The sequence below is a fragment of the Dryobates pubescens genome, chromosome Z, assembly GCF_014839835.1.
Source record: "Dryobates pubescens isolate bDryPub1 chromosome Z, bDryPub1.pri, whole genome shotgun sequence".
NCBI lineage: Eukaryota > Metazoa > Chordata > Aves > Piciformes > Picidae > Dryobates > Dryobates pubescens.
In genome coordinates, this window is record NC_071657.1 from 94,382,389 (window position 1) to 94,404,113 (window position 21,725).

General features: G+C 39.9%; 1 protein-coding gene across 1 annotated transcript in view; it reads right to left on the minus strand.

Moving 5' to 3' along the window:
- HCN1 (hyperpolarization activated cyclic nucleotide gated potassium channel 1) overlaps window positions 1–20,843 on the minus strand; it is a 219,261-nt gene extending 198,418 nt beyond the window's left edge. The window contains exon 1 of the mRNA XM_054178730.1: window positions 20,225–20,843. Within this exon, the coding sequence (XP_054034705.1) occupies window positions 20,225–20,607 (383 nt within the window). The 5' untranslated portion in view covers window positions 20,608–20,843. The remainder of the gene's footprint in view (window positions 1–20,224) is intronic.
- Between the last annotated feature and the right edge of the window lie 882 nt (window positions 20,844–21,725).

A 21,725-nucleotide genomic window follows, 5' to 3' on the forward strand; every position in this document is an offset into this window, starting at 1 on the left:
TTGAGACATGATTTCACTCCATTCATCCAATCAGAAGTTGTTAGCAATTTTCCCAAGTTTTCGATGGAAAATTTTCCACATCTTCAGTTAAATACCTTGAATGACTAGCAGATGTTCTGTGAAATGAATACTCAGTTTTTTTGTTGTTTGTTGCTTTTTTTTTTTAATCTTGCCTTCAAACATAGCTTTATTTCTTTTACTTTCATGGATCATGAGTTCATCTAACAAAGAAATTACTGTCCTAAGTAGAACACAACAATTTTAGTACAAGTAACAGTAACCTAAACTTCATTATAACATACCATAACAATCACTACACTTGGTATTATCCATGTCAGAATTGGATTCTCACCGGACATGCTACCTTCCTCTTACTGTGCAGCTATACTACTATTTCGGTAAGCAACCGCAGAGCTAAACATGCCTGAAAATAATCTGAAACTTGCAGATAATTACTGGGGTATGTTGGAAAGGACAGTAGAATGAGGAAGGGACAGTTTCCTTTGGGCCATCCAAATTCTTTTCATTATTGTACAGGTGATTGAAAAATCATCACATTTTCTTCACACACACACCCCCCCCAACAACCTAAAAGTGAGGATATCCCCATCTGCCCAGCTATCCTTTTGCATTCTACCCATCTGTCTGTCTCTTACACATACACACACCTAGAGGAAAACATACCTCTTCTGTGAAACCAAATATGAAACTCCTTCCATTTTAACAATAAATCTTGCACTTAACAACCTGCATGCAACAAATTCTGCTTAAATGTTGTACATCTATTATCAAGGGCTTCTCTGATTTTGGCTCAGCAGCAATTTTTACCCCCCTCAAAAAAAAAAAAAAATCAAACTGAGAATTTACTGTAATTTAAATGTGTAGTGAAAAGTCACTTGTTTATATTGGCCCATTTTGAACAAGCAAAGAGGTTACTTCTGGGTTCTGTTACTCTTCTGTATAGATAAAACTTTCTTCATCTGAATATACTTAATTTTGTAAAGCTTTAGGAAGACAAAAGTTTGGGGGTTGGTTTTTTGGGGTTTTTTGTTGTTGTTGTTTTGTTTTTAAAATATAAACTATTTTCATTACATTATTGATTTATATTCTTTATTCTATTTCCACTCTGAAAGCTTTTAGCTTATATCAAATAAACACAAGTAATCCTCCAAGGCTGGATGAGAGTCTCTTTCATGGTTCACCCCTTTCAACTGTAAAGCACAAAGGGCAGCTGAATACTAACAGCATCTTCTACACTTCAAGAGCTGAGGCTGAAGGGCAGAAATATTATTAAGGAGCTATTTTATCAGGTGAAAATTTCAGTATTTGCTATTCTATTCTAAAAACATACCAAGCATAATGAACTTTCATTGATTTAGCTAGGTAACCTGCTAAAGCAGCAGAAAGGCTCACACAACTGCCCCACCACCACACCCCACACCTCCTGACAGCAGGAGGCAAAGCCTGGTGGGCTGAGACCAGAAGAGTTTAACAGAATACAAAGAAAAAAGGAACAACTGGAATAACAATAGTAAAGAAGTAATATATATAAGAAGTTGTGATAGTTTTAGGCTATGCCTTTAAAATTTTTCACAGATCCTGAACAGAAAGTAGTAAAATGTAAATAAATCACTATTGGGTGTAAAAAGGAAAATAAAGATAATTCTAAACAATCCCATTGGAAGAGGTAAGGGACTAAAACTAGCTGTCCCAAAACAACTAACTCGCTTCTGCTTGGCCTTGGCTGCATTGTTTTGGTATTAACCTCTGCCTCTGTCTCTTCTCCCTTTTGTACAGGGAGACAAAGGGGAAGCAAGAAGGAAGAATATAGTAGCTTCCCCTGGTCTTCCGCTGTTTATTAATTGTAAACACTTGTAAATATTGTAAATACTGTGTGTTTTGTACATATTCATTGCATTCCATTGCAGATTGTAGTTTGCTTGTAAATACAGCTTTCATTTGCTTCCAACTGAGCTGGTCTGGCAAATTCAATGCTGGGGAGGAATTTTTAACCCATCACAGAAGTACAATAAAATGTGACACTGTTACCCAATATAGCCAATGCTTTGCCACTGGCATCAAACCCCATCATCAGTCAGCTACTGAAATTGCCTGCACCACCCCCTCCTCCTGGTGTAGCATACACGAGGTTAGTATGGTAAGGAATGCCCCACTAGCAGGCTCAACTGGCTATCCTGGGTGCGAACCCTCCTAACTTCTTGTGAAGAAATTTAACTCTATCCTAGATAAACCCAGGACAATAAGCATATTGGACCTGGAAATCTTGCATCTTAATGGCTTCACTCAGTCTAAAAGTGATGGGGGAAAAAAGTAACAGTGGGGTTTTCAGAACACTAGAAATCTAAATCTGATTTCAAACTAATACTGAACTCCTTTACTTCCAAGTCAGCCATATATTGTCAAGCCATGTGCCTTGCTGTTATTTTTTAAAATATTGCTGCAACTTCCCACCTGGTAGCAGAAACAGAATTCAAAGATTAATAAAATTCAGCAATACTATGTCTTCTTTTTGTATACAAACATAGAACATGTCTAAAAACTATAAACTTGCACGATTTCCAACAGGTTTCATGAGTTTTACCTGAAAACTAAACACAACTTAAAAGCGGAGGTTCACAGTTAGTTGCACAGTTGATTAGACAAATGTAGCTCCTGGGGTACCTGATCAGAGCCCAGTGAAACCAATGAACAGCTATTTACTATTTTCAGTAAATTCAGCTAATATTTATGCAGTGAAAATTTCATCAATAGATTTTTAATTCTTCACATACAAACAATAGTGTCTATATAAAATTTTTGTAATATTTTATGTGTACTAACAAATCAAAGTCTCAGATTTTTGAGGAGTAAAGGTACAGAACTAATGTTGCCCTCATTGCATATGGGAGGTGAGGAAGGAGAGGATAAAGAGAAATTTATATGTCATCATTATTTCATAATGAGTCTCCTTGGTTTAGCCAGTAATCCTCTACCACAAGAGTCTGAATACAGCTGATATTTGCAGTTGCTTTTCTTCCACAGGAACTTATTAAACTACAGTAGAAGGAATTAAAGCCCGACTTCTACATAACCTTGCACATGAACAGTTCAGCACCGTTGGTTGAGCTCTTTTTTCCCCTCTCCTATCTTTACACAGCTTCTCATTTCTTCAGCCCCGTTCCTTAGTGGAAAAGCATGGTAGTGCTCTTTCCCAGACAGCTACCAGATAGGAAGAAGTGGTGATAAGTCACAAGTGTTGACTAAAGCTCACAAATGAGTTTTTTCCTGGAAAAACTTTAATCTGTCCATGCTTCTGCATCAACACATCAAAGAACAAGTAATGCATTTTCCTCAGATAGTGCAGAGACTCCCAACAGATTTGTTTCAATTTCATATTGCTAGCCCTTTATTACAAATCGCTACATACTGATTCTCTTAAGCGTCAGCAAATTTCTGTAGTGGATCACTGTAAAATACATATTCACATTCTCAAATTAGAAATGACCACTTTACAGGCATGAGAAAAAGTTTGAAAGAGACAGATCTAAAAATATTTCAGCTGCAAAATAATCTCATGCCTCATGTTGGAACACTTGCATTAAGAATTTTGTAGTGACAGTAATTTTAAGAGTGCCATTTAGAAACATGACATTTAGGATGTTTCCACACCAACTGAAAATTCAGAGGCTTAAAATGGGAGAAGACGTCTGCAATTCTTCTCAACAAAGCAACACATAAAAAGGAAGGCCACTTAACACACACACCCTGGAAAACCAAGAAAGCCAAACAGTATCACCTAATAGTCTTCTTTAATGGATTGGTTTTTTAACCAATTGTAGTAGTTTGGGCTGGATGCCCTCTGCTACGGGGAGTGCTTCCTGTGTCCCGAAGTCCAGGCCAGAGGGGCGGACACAGGAAACTAGGTATTTCATACCGTAATTCTCTGTGCCGCTATAAGACCCAGCGCGGGGTCTGGCACTTCCTCTTTCTTTCCTCACCGTCACCTTGTAACTAGGGGAGATGTCTCCTGGCCTTGGGCCTGGCTAGGCCCAAGGCTATGGGGGGATGGGCAGTCTCAGATCTGGCCAGCTGAGACTAGCCTAGCAGTGGGGGCGGGACGAAGGAGCACTGGGGGTCTTGGGTGTACCCTCAGGTGGGGATGGGATGTTTTCTGGGTCTGCTTTGGGATCTCTTGTCACTGCGCTTCTGGCTCTCTCTAAACACTCACCGCTTTCCATTTAAACTTTCCGTCACTTTTGCAATCGTTTGTCTGAGTCATTATTTCTGCCCATCGTGGGGAGGAGGTCTGCCTCAACCCATTACACCAATTCAATATCTTAATTTTCAATGTAATCTTTATAGTTTCTGCTGAAAGGCCATTTTGTCCAGCAAAGATGATGAGAAAGAGATTGTTTAATAGCTATTGACAGACCTGAGCCATAGAATTTGGTGAGGAAACTGGCCTGTGACAACCAGAGATGATTAGTTGTTTTTAATACAAATACTTTCGGCAAAATATCAAGACTAGAACTTGGTTCATGTAAGACACCAAGATCTCTGGTATTTGACATAAACACTACTACAAACAATTTCATTGTGATAATCAGGGGTAAAACTGGCTTTACGCGTGTAACTACTAAGATACAGTGTGTTTGGAAGAGTGGCTTCAAACACTGATTTTCATTTACTATTCCTCGGAAAATTTAATTGAAGGCAAAATGGTGCATTATGTTTAAACTGGAAAAAGTAAAAAATCAGAGATGCGTTAAAGTACTACACATAGGTATGAAACAAGATGGTGGATTACACATGCAGCCTAGGTATTCCTATGTCATGAGTGAAAACAAGTATACATGACTGAATATTTATACATCTCTTAGATGTGGATGCAGATGTGCAAGATTCTAATGCAAGAACAAATAATCAAGATAACATAATTATATCAAGTTAAATTATTATTCCCTTTTACACCTATTTATGACTGGTCTTTGTCTCCAAAGCATATGTTTCTTTGAATACAAAAATAAGCACTGGAATTTAAACCCTTTAAAATACAAGGAAGCACCAGTTTTAGAATCAGTGAATTGTTGCAGTGAGTACTTTGCTTCAATAGGTAACTACATGAATAACAATAATTACAATATTTATGTATTTCAAATACATATAATGTGGGATTTTGTGAAAATAACATGAGGAACTGGTGTTCAAATCAAATGAAAATTATCACTACCTTCATTTCTAATTTGATAAAAAAGGATTAAAATATATTCCAGATGATTTCTAGAAATGCAAAAGGAAAATGAAAATTTGTAAGAGAGAAATGTAAGTAAGTGGGATCATGTCATACCCATCCCCAGTTTTCAAAATAGTTCCATACCAAGAGCTCGCACCCATGCTTAGGAAAACCTGGTCAACTTTCTTCATCTGTCTGTGGGTCACTGAACCCAGGATCCCCCACCTCTCAGGGAAATACATTAGCTCCAAGCCATACTGTGTGTCTTGCAAGTGAAGTACACTGATGACAATTTCTCTTTCCCTAAACAAGTATAGACTACTTCAGGAACCAAAATCTTCATCCCAGGGAAGGCAACCACCAGACTGCAGAGGAGTTCTCACATTTTTGGTCCATCAGAGCAGAACAACTCTGAGAGGTGATACTGCTATTGAAAGTATCCATGCAAAGTAAACATATAGGTTCATATCCTCTCCAGCAGAGGATGGAAACTACTCTGCACTTTCAGCATTCAGGCTGAACAGTTTTCATTCCTGAGTAGATCCAGGAGACACTCAGGTATCCACTCAAATATACATACTGTAGATTGCATTAATATGATTACTGAATTGTTATTTTATTAATTTTATTAACTAAATTCATCATATCTATTTATTGAAAACATCAGCACAAAAAAACAACACAAAATATTTTAAGAACCTGAAGAAGTAATCGTCCATAAACTTGCCTATACCTTTCTTCATGTGTACTGACTATGACCCCCTTTTTACAAGGTGGCCTACCTTAATGAGTGGTTAAGACAGAGAATGATCAAGTAGGAACTTCAATAGATCATTTTACATTTATCTTTCAAAACATAATTTCATACTTCACACACTGAAACACCTGTCCCTACCAGAAATAGGTCTTTCAAGTTTCCCCTTCAAGAAGCCACATTCAGGAGTCCCCATTTGTTTCATTATTCACCTTTTATTCAGATCTCTCTGCTAGCCATTTCCCTTCCAGTGTTTAAACATACGCAAAGTAATCTTAACATTTCCTTAAAATCTTTTACTGTGCATTCAGGTCTCACCATCTATTTGACAGCATAGTGCTCTGTCTGCATTTCTAAAACAAATCAGGTAACTATAGAGTTAGAGCAATGATCATATAGACCTGATATTCACTTGTTTAAAATAGAAAGATAAACCCAGAAAAGCAACCAAAGGAAGCAGGAAAGAGAATACATGATGTTAAAGATGTTATAGCTGTTGGTTTAAGCAACGATGATCTTGCTTCTCTCACTGTCTTATCATTCTGTTTACCTTCCAACACTCCAACAGAATCAAGACTGAGTAAAAGCTGGTATACTGCCACTGAAGTGGAGGTTTGGAATACAACCAGGTTTCTAGGGATGCAAAAATCTGCCTCTGATATTTATGAAAATTTGTCAGTGTAATGCAAGGTGATTACTGAATGGTCCTTTTTCAATTTAATTCAATATAAAGAAACAAAGGGGGGGGGGAGGGTTGGATTGATTTGGTTTGGGGTTTTTTTTTCAATTAAATGGTTTCGACTGTTTTTTAAAGTAGAAAAAGGGGGGGTAAAGGTAACAATCTCCTAAATATAAGAGAATCTACAGCACCAAGCACTCCAGGAAATTGCCTTTCCAAGGAACAAGACCTTTTGTCCTTTGGTACACCTTTGCCACCAGCAGTACTGCAGGTCATAACCACTGCTTGTTTGTAATTAAAAAATGAGGTTCTGTTACATTTAGTCACAGATCTACATAGCAGTGAAATGGGTGTTCAAGATCCACTTCTCAAAATTTAATGTATTAAATTTATAAACTATGTGTTTGAAATATTTATTGAATTGTGGCAGATCATTGGCTGGAAATACACTTCATTATTTTGTTTAGTCACATGAAATAATTGTTGAGCCACTGGAACATATTTGTTACCAATATATAGATTAATTTAAAATTCTATCTTCATGGAGACAGAACCATCTAAAGCAGAGTTTTATACAAAGTATGTATATTGGGTAAAGTTGTCTTTACTTCTTTTTAAAAAAAGGATATCACTTTTAGCTTCAGATAAACATGTCACTTCTCAGCCTGAAAAATAAAAGATTGATAAAGATGCTAAAATCTGAAAATTTATTCAAATTTAACCACAGGGTTTGTTTTGTACCTCACCTATACATAAAAGGGAATTATTTAATAATCTAGTTCTCTATATTTTGGTAGAGTGTTTTCTGTAGCTGACTTTGAAGTCTCTTGGTACAAAAATTCTTTCTCCCATCTTCAGGCGTTGAGACAAAATAGTCCAGCCTCCACGCTGCTCTCAAAATCAGCCGCACATTACAGGTTAAGGGTCATGGAGGAAAGTGTTTGCTTGCAAGTGAAGTTGCCTATAATCATAGCCACTGATAAGCAGCTCTAAAATAGGAACTCAAAGAAACTTTGGTCAGAGACCTATGATCTCAGCTATAAATACCAGCAAAAGTACCAAGGAAGATATTTACTTTCATACAAGGCAGATGCCTGTTACTTTGATACTGCCAAAAAAAAGAGCTTCCTTCACCACAGCAAATAAAAAAAAACAAAACAGATGTCCATCTTTTATCTTCCATCCATATTCACTTACATTCCCTAAATGTAATAAGTAGGCTTCTGGCTTTAAGCAAATTTAAACATTTTACTTCGTAGATCTCAGAAGAGGTTTTAGCCACAAGCCACTGTTCCCAAGAAAGACAAAATTTAATTTAGCCAAATATTTATGTTTCATTTTTGGAGGACAGTGAGATATGAACTATTGAAATATATTTAAGCTAAAAAATGTGTAATAATTAGAACAGTGAAATAGATGTTAATAATTCATTGCTTCAGAACAGCAAGAAATTGAGTGAGGAAAATATTAGTAGAAATTTTTTTTTTAATCATAAGCTTATAAAAGGTTATTAATTTGTAAACTGCAAATCAAACTACGTAATCTGACAGAAATAGAATATGAAATATATTCAAATTACTCTGGTATACTAGTTCTGCAAACGCACAGCACCCATGAGTGGCATTTTTTTAAAAATTAGTTTTACCATTTATGGCTCCTTATGACTAGAATTATGAAAGATGTTCAGGCACAGAATACAGATGCTTGCAAGTATCCAGATCCCCAGCTCGTTCTGAAATCCAAAGATAGACAGGCTCCTGACTTCCGTCTCAGATCTTCATCTAACATCCTATAGCTCTGCATGCTCTGTGCAAAGCACTGGGTAAAACTGACATTTTAAAAGCCATTCCAGAAAAGGAAAAGTTTGTACTGGAAACCAAGTTAAATATCATATTCAATTTGCTCACTTTGCCAGTGGCATAAAAAAAGTATGCACATTCAATGTTCAGATGAGCTGCTATTGTGTGATACTTCAAGGAATTACAAGACAGTAGCCCCAGCAGGGGCATCTACTAATATTTTACATAGATTCATGGTATCTACATCCCTGAGCTATAAAGCTAGCTCTCCTTCCCAAAGCAAGTTTGAACTCTCACTGCGAGGAACATGAGGAACAAGTATGGAAAGGGAAGTTCAGTGCAGTACTACAAACCCTTCCACAGAAAAATACATTTGGTCTACCCTGTGGTGAATGTACAAGCTGGCTGCAGCTTAGAAATTATAGAAAAAATCATGGTCACTTTGAGCCACAGTTATACTCTGGGGCAATAAGGAGGGCTATGGTAGAAATTGTTGAATAGCTGATAGGTTGTATAATACTGAAGAAGTATTCCTGAGACCTGTTTTAATGAGAATCATCTTTCAGCAAAAGAAAATTAGCCTACATACAAATGGCAGAGCACAGCATACAGGCAGACTACAGGAAGTATCTTCAGGGAACAAGAATGAAGGACAATGTAAAGGGAAGAATTTTGAAATCATAGCTAATACACTTAAACAGCAAAGTAAAACCAAAGACATTACTTTGGACTCAGCCATCATTTATGTCATATTTAATTCACCTTTGAGCATTGTGCGTATGAAATAATACTATTATTAGGTCCACTATTTTTAGTGGAAAAAAACCTTTAGTTTTCTTCTTCCATTTCAAAGAATCAGACATGATAACAAATTCACTACTTCAACAAATGCACGTTAAGAATTCGTACAAACACTACTTCAACTTTAAACACTGAGAAGTGTATTTAATAGTCTATTCCATTTTTAAAAAAAAACCCTTCAAGTTAGTAAAACCAAGTATTTCAGATATTTACTGACAGAATGCATGCAATTTAAAGTCAATTTTGGTCATGTGAGCACCTAAATTAGGTTACTTATCTCTCACTTGTCCCACACATGAGACATCTACTGCTTAATAAGCCACTGAGTTTCAGACATTTTTGATTTTGACCCTTTTTAAATTCTCTGTTACATTGCCTACCATCTGGCAGTGCTTAGTCTTGATACCACACTCCCTTTGCGTTACAGAAGTGTGTTTCTTATAATTATATCTTTAATGTGATAGATGTATGCAACACTAGAATTCCCAAGCTGGCAATAAATGGGCTGAGGGGACAATTTTGGCAAAGTATCTTGTTACTAGGTCTATGGTAAAAGCATGCTCAAATGCATTCTCAACAGAAAGCTGCTATCCTACCCCAGGAATGGGAAATAGAAAATGTGCAATTATCCTTTTTTTTTTTTTTTTAATGACAAGGCGTTTATTTACAAATTCCAAGACATTATGAAGAATACCTAAGCCACCTTCTCCCTGCTAGTTTGAACACACAGCTCAGGATCTCCTACGTAGCAGACTTAGTAGGAATGGGAAGCAACACTGCAGAGCTAAAATAAATCACAGAATCATAGAAAGGTTGGAAAAGCTCTGAGAGTTCATCAAGTCCAAACTGTGACCCAACACCTCATGACTACTAAACCATGGCTTCAAGTGCCACGCTCATTCCCTTTTTTAACACCTCCAGGGATGGTGACTCCACCACCTCCCTGGGCAGCCCATTCCAATGGCAAACAACTCTTTCTGTGAAGAACTTTGTCCTCACCTCAAGCCTAAACTCCCCCTGGCACAGCTTGAGACTGTGTCCTCTTGTTCTGGTGCTGGTTGCCTGGGAGAAAAGACCAACCACCACCCAGCCACAACCTCCTTAAAGGAGTATGTCACCATGCTCTAGCTAACTTTAAAAGGAGAACCACAAGTTGCCTATAGCAGGACTTCATGACTTGAAAATTAGACCATAAGAAACACTACAAGTAAAAGACAGAAAAAAATAAGATTCAGTCTTTACAGAGTCACCTAGATAACAGTTGCCAAGAACACAGGACACACCGCTCTGAAAACAGGACCTCTCTGAATTATACTTGGTAAGGTGGGTAATAAAAAAGGTACTGAATTATTAACTGAAGGTTGAGCTATATGCTTGATTTGTTTTACTATTTAGAATTTGTTTCCAAGTTTGTTTCTAAAAGAAAAAAGCAATCTTTTCATTAATACCATGCTTGTCTGGCACTAAAGATAAGGTGAACAGACAAGGTTGGCTGTTATCTTGAGAAATCAAGTGCAAACAAGCTCATATGTAGACATCCCAAGGATGTGTTTTAAAGGACCTAGAAGTTTGCAAGTGTTTACTCTCAGGCAGTAATAACATGTTTTAGGGGGTTGTACTACATACTACTGTTTTCATAGCAATTTCTCTATTAGGCAGAAACTTTTACTCCTCCTGGAATGAACAGATAAAGAGAGCATGATGAAAAACCTCTTCATAGTCATGTGAAAGTTTGATTGCATCCCCACGATTTTGAGGCCATACATTTACTCCATCTCCTGGGTAGAGTTGGAGAGATCGTAAGTTCTGTATGTTTTCCATAGCCCTGACCCAGAACAAGTATGAATAATAATTTGCCATTAGGATCCTACATCTCCTGAAATCTACTGCAGTCTGCATGTTTACTTTTTGTCAGATCATGTCAAAACCACACTATTGCCGTGGTCATACCGTAAAGGGAGGTGCTTCTTGGAGGATCTGCTAAGTTACTGTAAAATACAATAGAATCAGCCAAAGAAACATCAATGTTTCCATACTTTACTGACAGAAAAATAAATATAAAAAAATGGAGACAACCAGAGGTCATTATTTCTGTGGGGCTCTCTATACTGAAGACGTAGTGAAAGAGTAGGCTTCAGTGAATCTGAGATTGAGAAACCCTGCAGTCAGAACCATTTTTATGTATATTGGTTACATATCAACCAAACAAAAAAACCCCAACCAACCTACCTTTGACTGTGAACATACAGCAATCTGTGGGTTTTTTTCAGTTGAAAACAAAGTATCTTAGTAAGAATTTTGAATAAATTACACTTTTAGATCTAAAAAATTTATTACTATCAGCAGCAAGCTAAATTCAAATTATTTATTTAATAACATGTTTCATTAGGAAAGATATCCACATTAAAAAAACACAGAAGTTAATAAAACAAGAACAAAATCCTATTCTTAGATACAGGATTTCACTCCAGTTGTGGAAACTTCATTGGCATAAATAAAGAAGAGTTTGGGGCTTGTTTTCAGGGTTGTTTTTTTAATATATAATGGAAACAGACTGCGTTTCTCTTGCAACCAAGTGAACATTTTCTGAACACACGTTTACTCCAGGCTTACGCCAATTGCACTGCAAACCAAGGCAACAAGATTATTGCAAAATATCATACAGCTTGCCTAAATCTGACTATCATCAGATTAAAAGATATTAGCAGGTATTTTTATGGAAGCTAAATGACAGTGTCCTTGAGGTAGTACTGACATTGACTCTAGATGATACAGTTTTTGGTTATTAACATACCTTACTATGTGTCTAGAACCAGCCCTCCAATAATTAGAGCTGAACACACTATGATTTTTAAAATTAAATCATGCCTCTGGGAAAGAATCAGGGAATAGACAGCTAAAGGACTTTCAAGCAATTAACAAGAACTGCACTGTGAGGTTAAAAATTAAACATTTCAAAGTAGGTTAAAAGTTTCCTTTCTCAAAAAATTGTATGATGACATAGAAGACAGCTTAGAAATACTGCTGAGTAAAAGCACAGGTGAGACTGGATATCTTTGATTTACAATGAAATGAAGTAAATTTCTCTACTTATTTTCACATTCTACCCTCCTCTCCAAAAACAGTTTATCTTCTTCTAGTATGTTTGAACTGAGTGCCTCATAAAATTGAATTAAATATTACAATGTCACCAATCGTAGCTAGTAGGCAGAAATGCAGAGGTAAAGATTCGTACTTTTCAAGTGGCCTCTGATTTCATGTCTCTATTTTTGCTACCCCAGGCTGAGAAATCAGAAGATGAGACACTCAAAGTTTGATTATATAACTATAAAAAAGCCTAAGCAACTTATCAAACATTACGCATTTTAAATTCAGTTTTATAGCCATGAAAACCCCTAAATCCTAAACCTAGGACTTTGTTTACGAGTCTATGCTTTTACATAGTATTTGAATTCACAGTTCCCTCCATGTAACCAAGTGTAAGAAACCTAATAAAGAAAAAAAACTTCTGCTGACTAATAAAAGCATTACTTATTTTGATGTTCTAACAAGTAAGTGCCAATAGATATTCTAAAAATGTGTAGTCTTCCTAAAATAATCTTGGGAATAACAGAATTAGTACTTTTTTATCCCCAGGGCAAGCACGATGTTGATCTTTCAAGATCTAAATTGTGTTAGGTATATATAGAGAAACTAATCAAGCATTTTTTTCTCACTGCAGCCAAAAGGAAAAAACAGAAAATTGAAGAGGAAGTGTCACAGTATTGAACACCACACATCAAAGTTTTAAGAGTCACATATAACTTCCCCAAAATATCATCTTTTAGATCACTCACAGGAATTCTGGAACATTTGAGTCTGATGTTGTTTTGTTGTTTGTTGGTGGTTGGTTTTTTTTAAAAAACAACATATCTCAACATCTCAATGAACATGTTTGTTGTTATTAAGATTGTGACACAGATGACTATTCTGAAGTTCAGCATCTTGCAGAAAAAAATACACTTCAGTACTTCTTCATAGGTGCTGTCTGAGATCTTCAATATATCTGAAGTTAGAAGTATCTCCAAGAACTGAGGATGGTTTCAGTTACAATTATTGAACTACTTCTCTGTTTTAAACTTTATTCTATATTCAAGTATGTAACATGTCAAAAGAATGAGCAAAAATTCAATGAACACTTATTCCAGGACTAGAATGGACATTAAAATAATTGGGAAGCATTCATAATACGTGAGCACAAACTATGCATTAGTATTCTGCATTATCTAGAGACAGAAGAATGTCTTATCAATAAAATTAATAGAATAGAATAGAATAGAATTAACCAGGTTGGAAAAGACCTTCAAGATCCTCAAGTTCAACCTATCATCCAACACCATCTAATCAGCTAAACCATGGCACTAAGCACCCCATCCAGTCTCTTCCTAAACACGTCCAGTGATGGTGACTTTATCACCTCCCTGGGCAGCACATTCCAATGGCCAATCACTCTTTCTATGAAGAACTTCTTCCTAACATCCAGCCTAAACCTCCCCTGGCACAGCTTGAGACTGTGTCCTCTTGTTCTGGTGCTGGTTGCCTTGGAGAAGAGACCAACATCCACCTGGCTACAATCTCCCATCAGGTAGTTGTACACAGCAACGTCTCCTCTGAGCTTCCTCTTCTCCAGCCTAAGCAACCCCAGCTCCCTCAGCCTCTCCTCACAGGGCTTGTGCTTCAAACCCCTCACCAGCTTTGTTGCCCTTCTCTGGACACATTGCAGCAACTCAACATCCTTCCTAAACTGAGGGGCCCAGAACTGGACACAGGACTCCAGGTGTGGCTTAACCAGTGCTGAGTACAGGGGCAGAATGACTTCCCTGCTCCTGCTAGCCACACTATTCCTGATGCAGGCCAGGATGCCATTTGCCTTCTTGGTCACCTGGGCACACTGCTGGCTCATGTTCACCAAACAATAGCATAATCCTTCCCACATTCCCTAGACATGAAGGGAGAGTGGCTGCTGAACCGACCTCAGGGAACCAAGCTGTCCTGCTTTTGTGTTTTTTGAAAATCTCAACAGGGACAAGGGCACATGGCCCTTCTGCGCCCAAAAGCACAACATACCTATCTACATACACGCTTTCACTCGTATCTGCCTACAGCTGAAACAAAAAGAAATGTCAGTAGCCAGCTTTAGTCAGCTAGATTTCACAAGAAATTAATCAGTGGCAGCCAATGATGAGGCATTATTCAACATTAAAAATAATGAGAAATTGAAATAAAAGACAACATAATGCATTTCATGCCAATGTCTCACATCAAAGCATTTCCAGTAGAATATTTCATTGCTTATTTTTGGTCCAGGTTCTTAAATATCTAATTTGGATGCTTGTTCCTGCAATTTCCCCCCATTGCTTCTATGTAATTTCTTTCTCCTCTGTAACATGCATTTATGTATTTGAGGAACATCATTGCATTTTTCTTCAGCCTACCTTTACGGTAGATGCATTTTACCTGGGAAACAATTACAAAGTTTAATAAATGTTTACTATTAGTTTCATAAATAATGGCTTAACAAAACATCAGAGAAAATTTTCAGACATTATATAAGCATTACTTAGATTGATACTACTTTTTTCTTCATTTTATCCTTTGGGGCATTTACAGAAGTGTGAAAGTTGGAATGCAGCATACAAAAAGTCAAGCATTGCTAATAAGCTTTCTATTACTTAACAGTGTTCTATGCTTAGTCACATACAAAGAATTAATGTCCAAGTAATAGGAACAGGTTTACTGCACAAATACTTTTCTTTAATAAAAATTAGTCACCACAACAGTATTTGAAAATGATTCATGAAAGCTAGCCCTAGCTAAAACTGCACTTTAATCAGGAATGCATACAGTATAATTAAAAATCCTTATCCATTTCTTAGAAAATAATTCAGGTCTCAATGCTGTAAGAGAAACTCATGACAAATCCTGAGCAACAAGACCAAGATGACTACCGTCAGAATTTGAAACTACAGACATTTCATACTCCTACACTACCAGTGACATAATGTATCCATTGAAACCCACACTAACTTGTATCTGATCTATTTAATATAAACCAACACAATTTAACTATTTAACTTTGCATACTGGTACGTATATCAATTACAACCCAGTGTGATTCAACATAGTTCACCTTCATTGCATATGGCATTACCTTTCAAGTCTACATTTCGTATAAACGTAAATACCTAACAGCTCACCAAAAGATAAATCTCATTACCTTCAACTGAGACATTACAGCCATGTGACAAGAGGGACAAAGTGCTTACCCTAAGCTTCTTAAAATATATATAATAGGTACGACACGTAGAGTGAAGACCAGTCCCAAAGAACAGGTTTTAAACCAACATATGGACAAATTTAAGAAATACATGTGTCAGCTGCAAATACAAGCAGTCTACCATGTCAGGGTAACTGCTGGTGGTCAAAAGCAGGTCTAAAAGACTAATTAAACAAAATACTGATTCATATGGCAAATGTAAGTTCAAAATGCAGAGAAGTACGGTAAAAAACATGGGCACACAACACATTGCAGTTACGACTTAGAATTTGGAACATGCTTAACTGAAAAAGTAAGCTGCAAGAGTACATGACAACGTGCACAGGTTGCACAACACTGCACAAAACAACCGAATGGCTTTTAATAGCAACAGACACAAAAATATTCTTCCGTTAGTATCCAAATGTTCATATGCAGATATTACTGTTTCCCTCACCCGGATTAAAATCCACTGAAACCTCACATTAAAACTACTTAGACAGGAAGCACTGAGAGAGCTTTCTGTGATTTATAAAAATGTATATGATGCATCTCATACGTTTAAATGATAACCATCAAACGTGTACACAAAAAGTGTTTTGAAACTGGAATGCCATGCATGTTAAAAATATGTGGCATACCTTTGTTAATGACAATGCCCTAAAATTGTCTGTTCAAGTTTCACTTTTCTGTTATCATTAAAATAAGGCTTTGTGCTACTTCAATAGATGACAAGTTATCCAGAAAAATCTCTCTACATAAAATATCAATAGTTTTTTGCTATTGTTGCAAATCAGTTCATACTTTGTATTCATCTATGCAGGAAAAAGACCTTCAATGACACCTGCACTGTATCTGCTTATTTGCTACTCTGCCAGAAAATTCCACACCATAGTCCTACTTCACTTCATCTCAAAGCCAATTACTAATGTTTTCCCCACTTCCAGTCAAAGGCTGTGTTCCAGCACCAAACTGAAAACCATAACCATCAGAGTGTAAAGGCTACACTTACTTAAACACGTATTATTCCCATTCAGTCTTTCACATATATTGCTCTTTCTGGTCAAAAGATGCCTCCTCCTGAGTGGCTCTGGAGGCAGTAATTCTGTTTTCTTTTTAGATTGCAAACTACAGATGCCCTATCTGATGTGGTAATAAAAACAGCATTTTCATGAAAGCACAAGTTGCTCTGTTTATGCACAGACAGAGAATGAGGGAGCTGCTACAGGGCAGTCAAGGCTCATTCAAGAAAGTCCTCCAAGAACTAAAGAAACACTTGATGTGCTGAAGGACACTGAGTAACTAATAGTTTGAAAAGTCAGCCATTTGCACTAATACCAGAAGGCTGTAACACATAAAAGTCACACAAAGCACTGCACTTCACTACGAAATGCAGAAAACAAGTGTGGCAGCGGTATAACCATGTGTGGTTGTTCCCATCTCCTGTTGGCCACATGCTGTTTCCACCCAGCAGCTGTGGGGCCACAGGGCTGGACCAGCAATGTTCTCTCATAGCTTGCTCTTCCACACGGGAGCAGGGACAGTGGGAGGCACATGGTATCTCATATAAAGCACAAATAACTTCAATAAACTAACCAAAATGTTGACAAAGAATTCACTTTTGTGAGTCATGCAATTACGCAGAATTGTTTTTCAGGTTTACAGAAGCAGTAAAAAAAGAGATGCAGCTGCAAAAGCATAAACAGAGGCCTTGTGCTGGGTTTGTTGTGAGTTAGGTTCTTGGTTTACATAACAGCTTCCAAATTAGACATTAACCTCAAAGACTGGGAAAAGACAACCAGGAACAAAATGGTCCCCTTATGGAAAAATTATGTAATACTTATTGAATTTAATTCTCCAAGGGTTTATCTGCCTGATGAAGATGCAAGTCTTCCCTGAAACACAGGCATGATGAAGATCTATAAAACTAGACACCAAGCCCTGAAAGGATGCAAGTAACTGATTCACAGAGCAACGACTTTACAGACACAGCATTCACACTCTGTTCATAAAAAAAAAAAAAAACAGAAAAAAAAGAGAGATGCAGAAAAATCACAGGCGTGCTACCCACCACCCCAAACACCACAGCAAAATATAGTTTCATGTAGATAAACCAACAAAGTTTTATAAATATCATGAGCGTGAGGTCAAGGATGGTAACCAAATGCAAGGTATCTCAGAAGCTGCAAGCAAGCATCCAAGACTAGATTTGATTAAATAAGTAAGAGTTCATAGAAGCCCACAGTAGAATTTCCCCGTATTTTGCCATGTGCCTGTACTCAAAATTAACTGTGACACCCATTTTCATATGTGCCACAAATATCCATTTACAAACGTACTCTAAATCTTCCCACTTGGATACTGTACAATCTTCAGTTTTCCACCTTTTTGTTGTTATTTTGGTAACAAATTTAGTTGTTTCAACATTACCACAGTGAAGTTAGAATACCCCTGTCTTTTTAGATGTTTTAAAGCTTGTCTACAAGCAAGCTGTTACAAAATCACATGTAAAAACAAATCAAAACAATTCCATCCTCACATACGCATTTATTCCAGTACAGAGACACTGTTTAGTGGTACTTACTACCCTTGTTATAATTACCAAATTGGAAGATGAAATTACTATATAGTACAACTTCTTCACTTATTTCTATAAACAGTGCCCCCAAAAAGAGTACTAGCATTCTACAACTGCAATTATTTCAGGATAAAAAACACAAACATGTCATATTTCTCACTGAAAACAGTCCCATTGGGTAAAAAATTGGGTCCAGATCACACCACATCATTCCAGGACTAATAAAGCTTTATTTGAAAATAAAACATCTTGATTGCAATAAAATACAAACATAATAAAACCTCCATAAAATCAAGTTAATTTATGGATATGTAGACTACAAGTCTGCAAAGAATGCAGTGTTGTTTATTCCTACTGAAAAAAATCAGCAAACATGCGTTACGATTTCTAAACTTTCCCGTAGTAAGAATTAGGGCAGAATTAGAAGGGTTTTGTAATGAAACAGAACCAACACATCTATCACATATTTCAGTTATCAGCTTAAAAAAGTTACATGCTGCACAGTATGATGCATAAGCTCCTATTACCCAACACATCACTGGGTTGTGCACTTCGCTCAGAAGCCAAGCTTATAGCAAAACATGGGAATTTACTTGCAAGAATAATGTCATCTATTTTAATGAAATCCTCACGTTAATGAAGTTACTCATGCATACACAGAGATAAGAAGGAGACTATTAGACCCCTCTAATCCTCTATGCATGCTACCACAGCACTATATGTGACCTGCTACATCCCTCTCCGGCTGGCAGAAAGGGAGTGGGTGGACTCTTGGCTCTATACCCCCTTAATGCACCTGCTAGTGCAGCTGAGCTGGCATGGAAGTGTAAAAGGTTCTCCAGGAAAACAATGAGCACAGCTTATTTCCTCCAGAGAGCCAGGAAAAAGCAGACATCTAAAGCGTGATTTCAAGTCACAAATGAGTGCTGCCCTACTCTTCTGCTTTTGTAGCAGTACTGCTCTTGGACTAGACTGCAAGGTGTTAGTACACCTCTCTGTGTAACACCTCACTCTGCACAGTCTTGTGAAACTTGGACTTTGAGAGTACTTCCTCCTGTTCCCACTGGAAGCATGTTCTGTTTAACCTACTTTTTCTTAGATGATCCATGTAATTATTGAACATTCTAGATTTTCCTTTTTTAAACATATCCAGTGCCATTCTTGTCTTATATATACAGGGGCTGTTCACTTCAAGTTGTTCATTAAATATACTTAACAACTCCAATAGTTCTTCGGCAAATACAGAGGAGTATTAAACTGACAAAGGCATACAGCCAGTAGGCTTACGGAATGCAACTAAATAATCCTTCACTTGAAATGTAATTTTAAATGGAAGTATCACTTCCCATTAATTTATTTGCACTGTTTTTCATATGCGTATTCCAATTCTCTATATATTCAACTCCCTGTGAAAGCAATGCTCATTTGACATCATATTCACCTATGAAAACATAGTTTCCCATACAGCGTTAGCTCGCATAAAGTTATTTTGCTGCTGCTCTGCCCGAGGGGTGCCTCCTCCGGGCGACCCCTTGAACAAGTGCTGCCGCTTGTTGCTCAGGAGGACGTGGACCCCGACGGAGGCGAACAATGCGGCGGCCCCCGTGGCGTAGCCAGCCCAGGACCGACCCCCAGGCCCCGCTCGACCGGGCGCTGCCCGCAGGGTCTCGAAGCCGACGCGGGGCCTGCGGGTCCGTCCCACATGCAGCACGCTGGAGAGCGCCGGGTAGGGCCAAGACCCGCGGCAGACCCAGCAGCGTCGTACGGAGCGCAGAGCGAGCACGTCAGCCGCCTCGCACTGGCTTCCAACCCCTTTCCCGACACCCGAGCGGAGAGGGAGAGTTTTAGCTGCGGAGCGGGACATCGAGGCGGCCCGCAGGGAAGGAGGGAAGCTGGGCCCGTCCGTGGAGGATGCCCCTCACCTCCGCGGTGCGTGTCCCCCCCCCCCCCCCCCCCCCCCCGTCTCCCCTCGGTCAGCAGCCCGACGAAGTTCGCGCCGGGCGAGGTGCGAGGCGGCGAGAGCGCCGCCCTTCCTTCTGCAGAGGGGCTACCCTCCCGGCACGGCGGCAAGAGCCCAGCGCTCACCTGAAGTCGCTGTACGGGTGGATGATCCAGAACCCCGCAGTTTTAACCCTTTCCTGCTCCTTCTCCACTGCCTTCTGGCTGCCGAACATGCGGAGGGAGAATTTGTTGACCCCTGGCTGCAGCATGGAGGTGAACTGTCGCTGCATGAAGCCGTACTGCCGCCGGGGCCCTTCGGCATCCTCGAAGCCCACCGCGGGCTCCTCGCTCCCGCCGCCGTCCACTTTGAAGCACACCGAGTTGCCATGCTCCTTCACGCCGCTGCTACCCCCGCCGCCGGGGCTGCTTTGGGCTTTCTCCGCCGGGGCCGCCGGCTTGGCTGGGAAGGCGTTAGCGCTGCCATCGTCTCGGCTGCCGGCGGAGGAGCTGCGCTTCCCAGCCTCCATGCTGCGGGGCGGGCGCGCCCCAGCCGTGGGAGAGCGTAGGGAAGCCTTGCCGCTGCCGCCGGTGCCCTTCAGCGGCGCGGCTAGGCTCGGCCGCCCTGAGCTGGGCTCAGCTCCGCGCCGCCGCTGCGCCCGGCATGGCCAGCACTGCCGACTCTGAGCCGCGCGTCGCGCACCACTGGCACCGCTTCCCTCCGCCCGCCCCCTGCCGGCGGCCGCACCACACCGCCCGCCTGACATTGAGCGCCCGGAGTCCTTGAGGGGCTGAGCCGCCCTGGCCAAGAGGAGGGGAGGAACCGGCGGGGGGAGGCGGGTTCTGGCTTCGGGGCGGTGGCGCGCGTGGGTACGGCGGCGGCTCGCGCGTGGGCGTAAGCGCGGGGGCCGTGGGGCGGGGGGGCCGGCCGGCCGCCCCCTCAGCCCGCGCGCCTGCCACATGGCGGCAGTAGGTACCGCGGGGGGCTGGGCAGGGAGGGGTGCTGTCCCGCGGCCCTGGCGGCGCCCCTGGCTGAAATACAGCTTCAGGAGGGGTTTTCTGTTGCGCCGTTGGCGAGGCGTGGGGTGGTAGCGTGCCTCCATCCCAAGGGCGGGACATGGTGGCTGGGAACGAAGCTGTGGAGAAGTCCCACAGGCTCACCTGTCTCTTGCTAAACCTCTCCGGTGCTTCTCACGGAGCAGACTGACTAGAAGTCATCAAGGGATGGAGATCTGCTTGGTCATGGAGTCAAGTGACAGCACCAAAGGTAGCAGAGGCATTTAGGGTTCATACTGCTGGAAATGAAGTCAGGACCTGCACCTTACAGGTGCAGTGCATGTGAGAGTGAGGAAGCAGGAGAGAGTGTGTCTGATGAGGGAACGTCAGGTTTGAGTGACATTGGTTTCTCACGCTTAACAGTTTGCTTTGGTTAGAGAGCACCTTGCTACCTCTGGGCAGCAGTTTTCCGGTTCTGAACCTTATGCTTCTTACGCTTACTGAAAATGCAGTGCCAAGCACCATAAGCATGGGGGCGTATGACGCATGGACTGCTGGGGTGCAATGCTCCCCAGCAGGGCCATGACACCACGTGTAAAGTCTCCCAAGCTTGGTTCCAGTATTTTCAACAGTATTTGTCACGTCAGTGTTA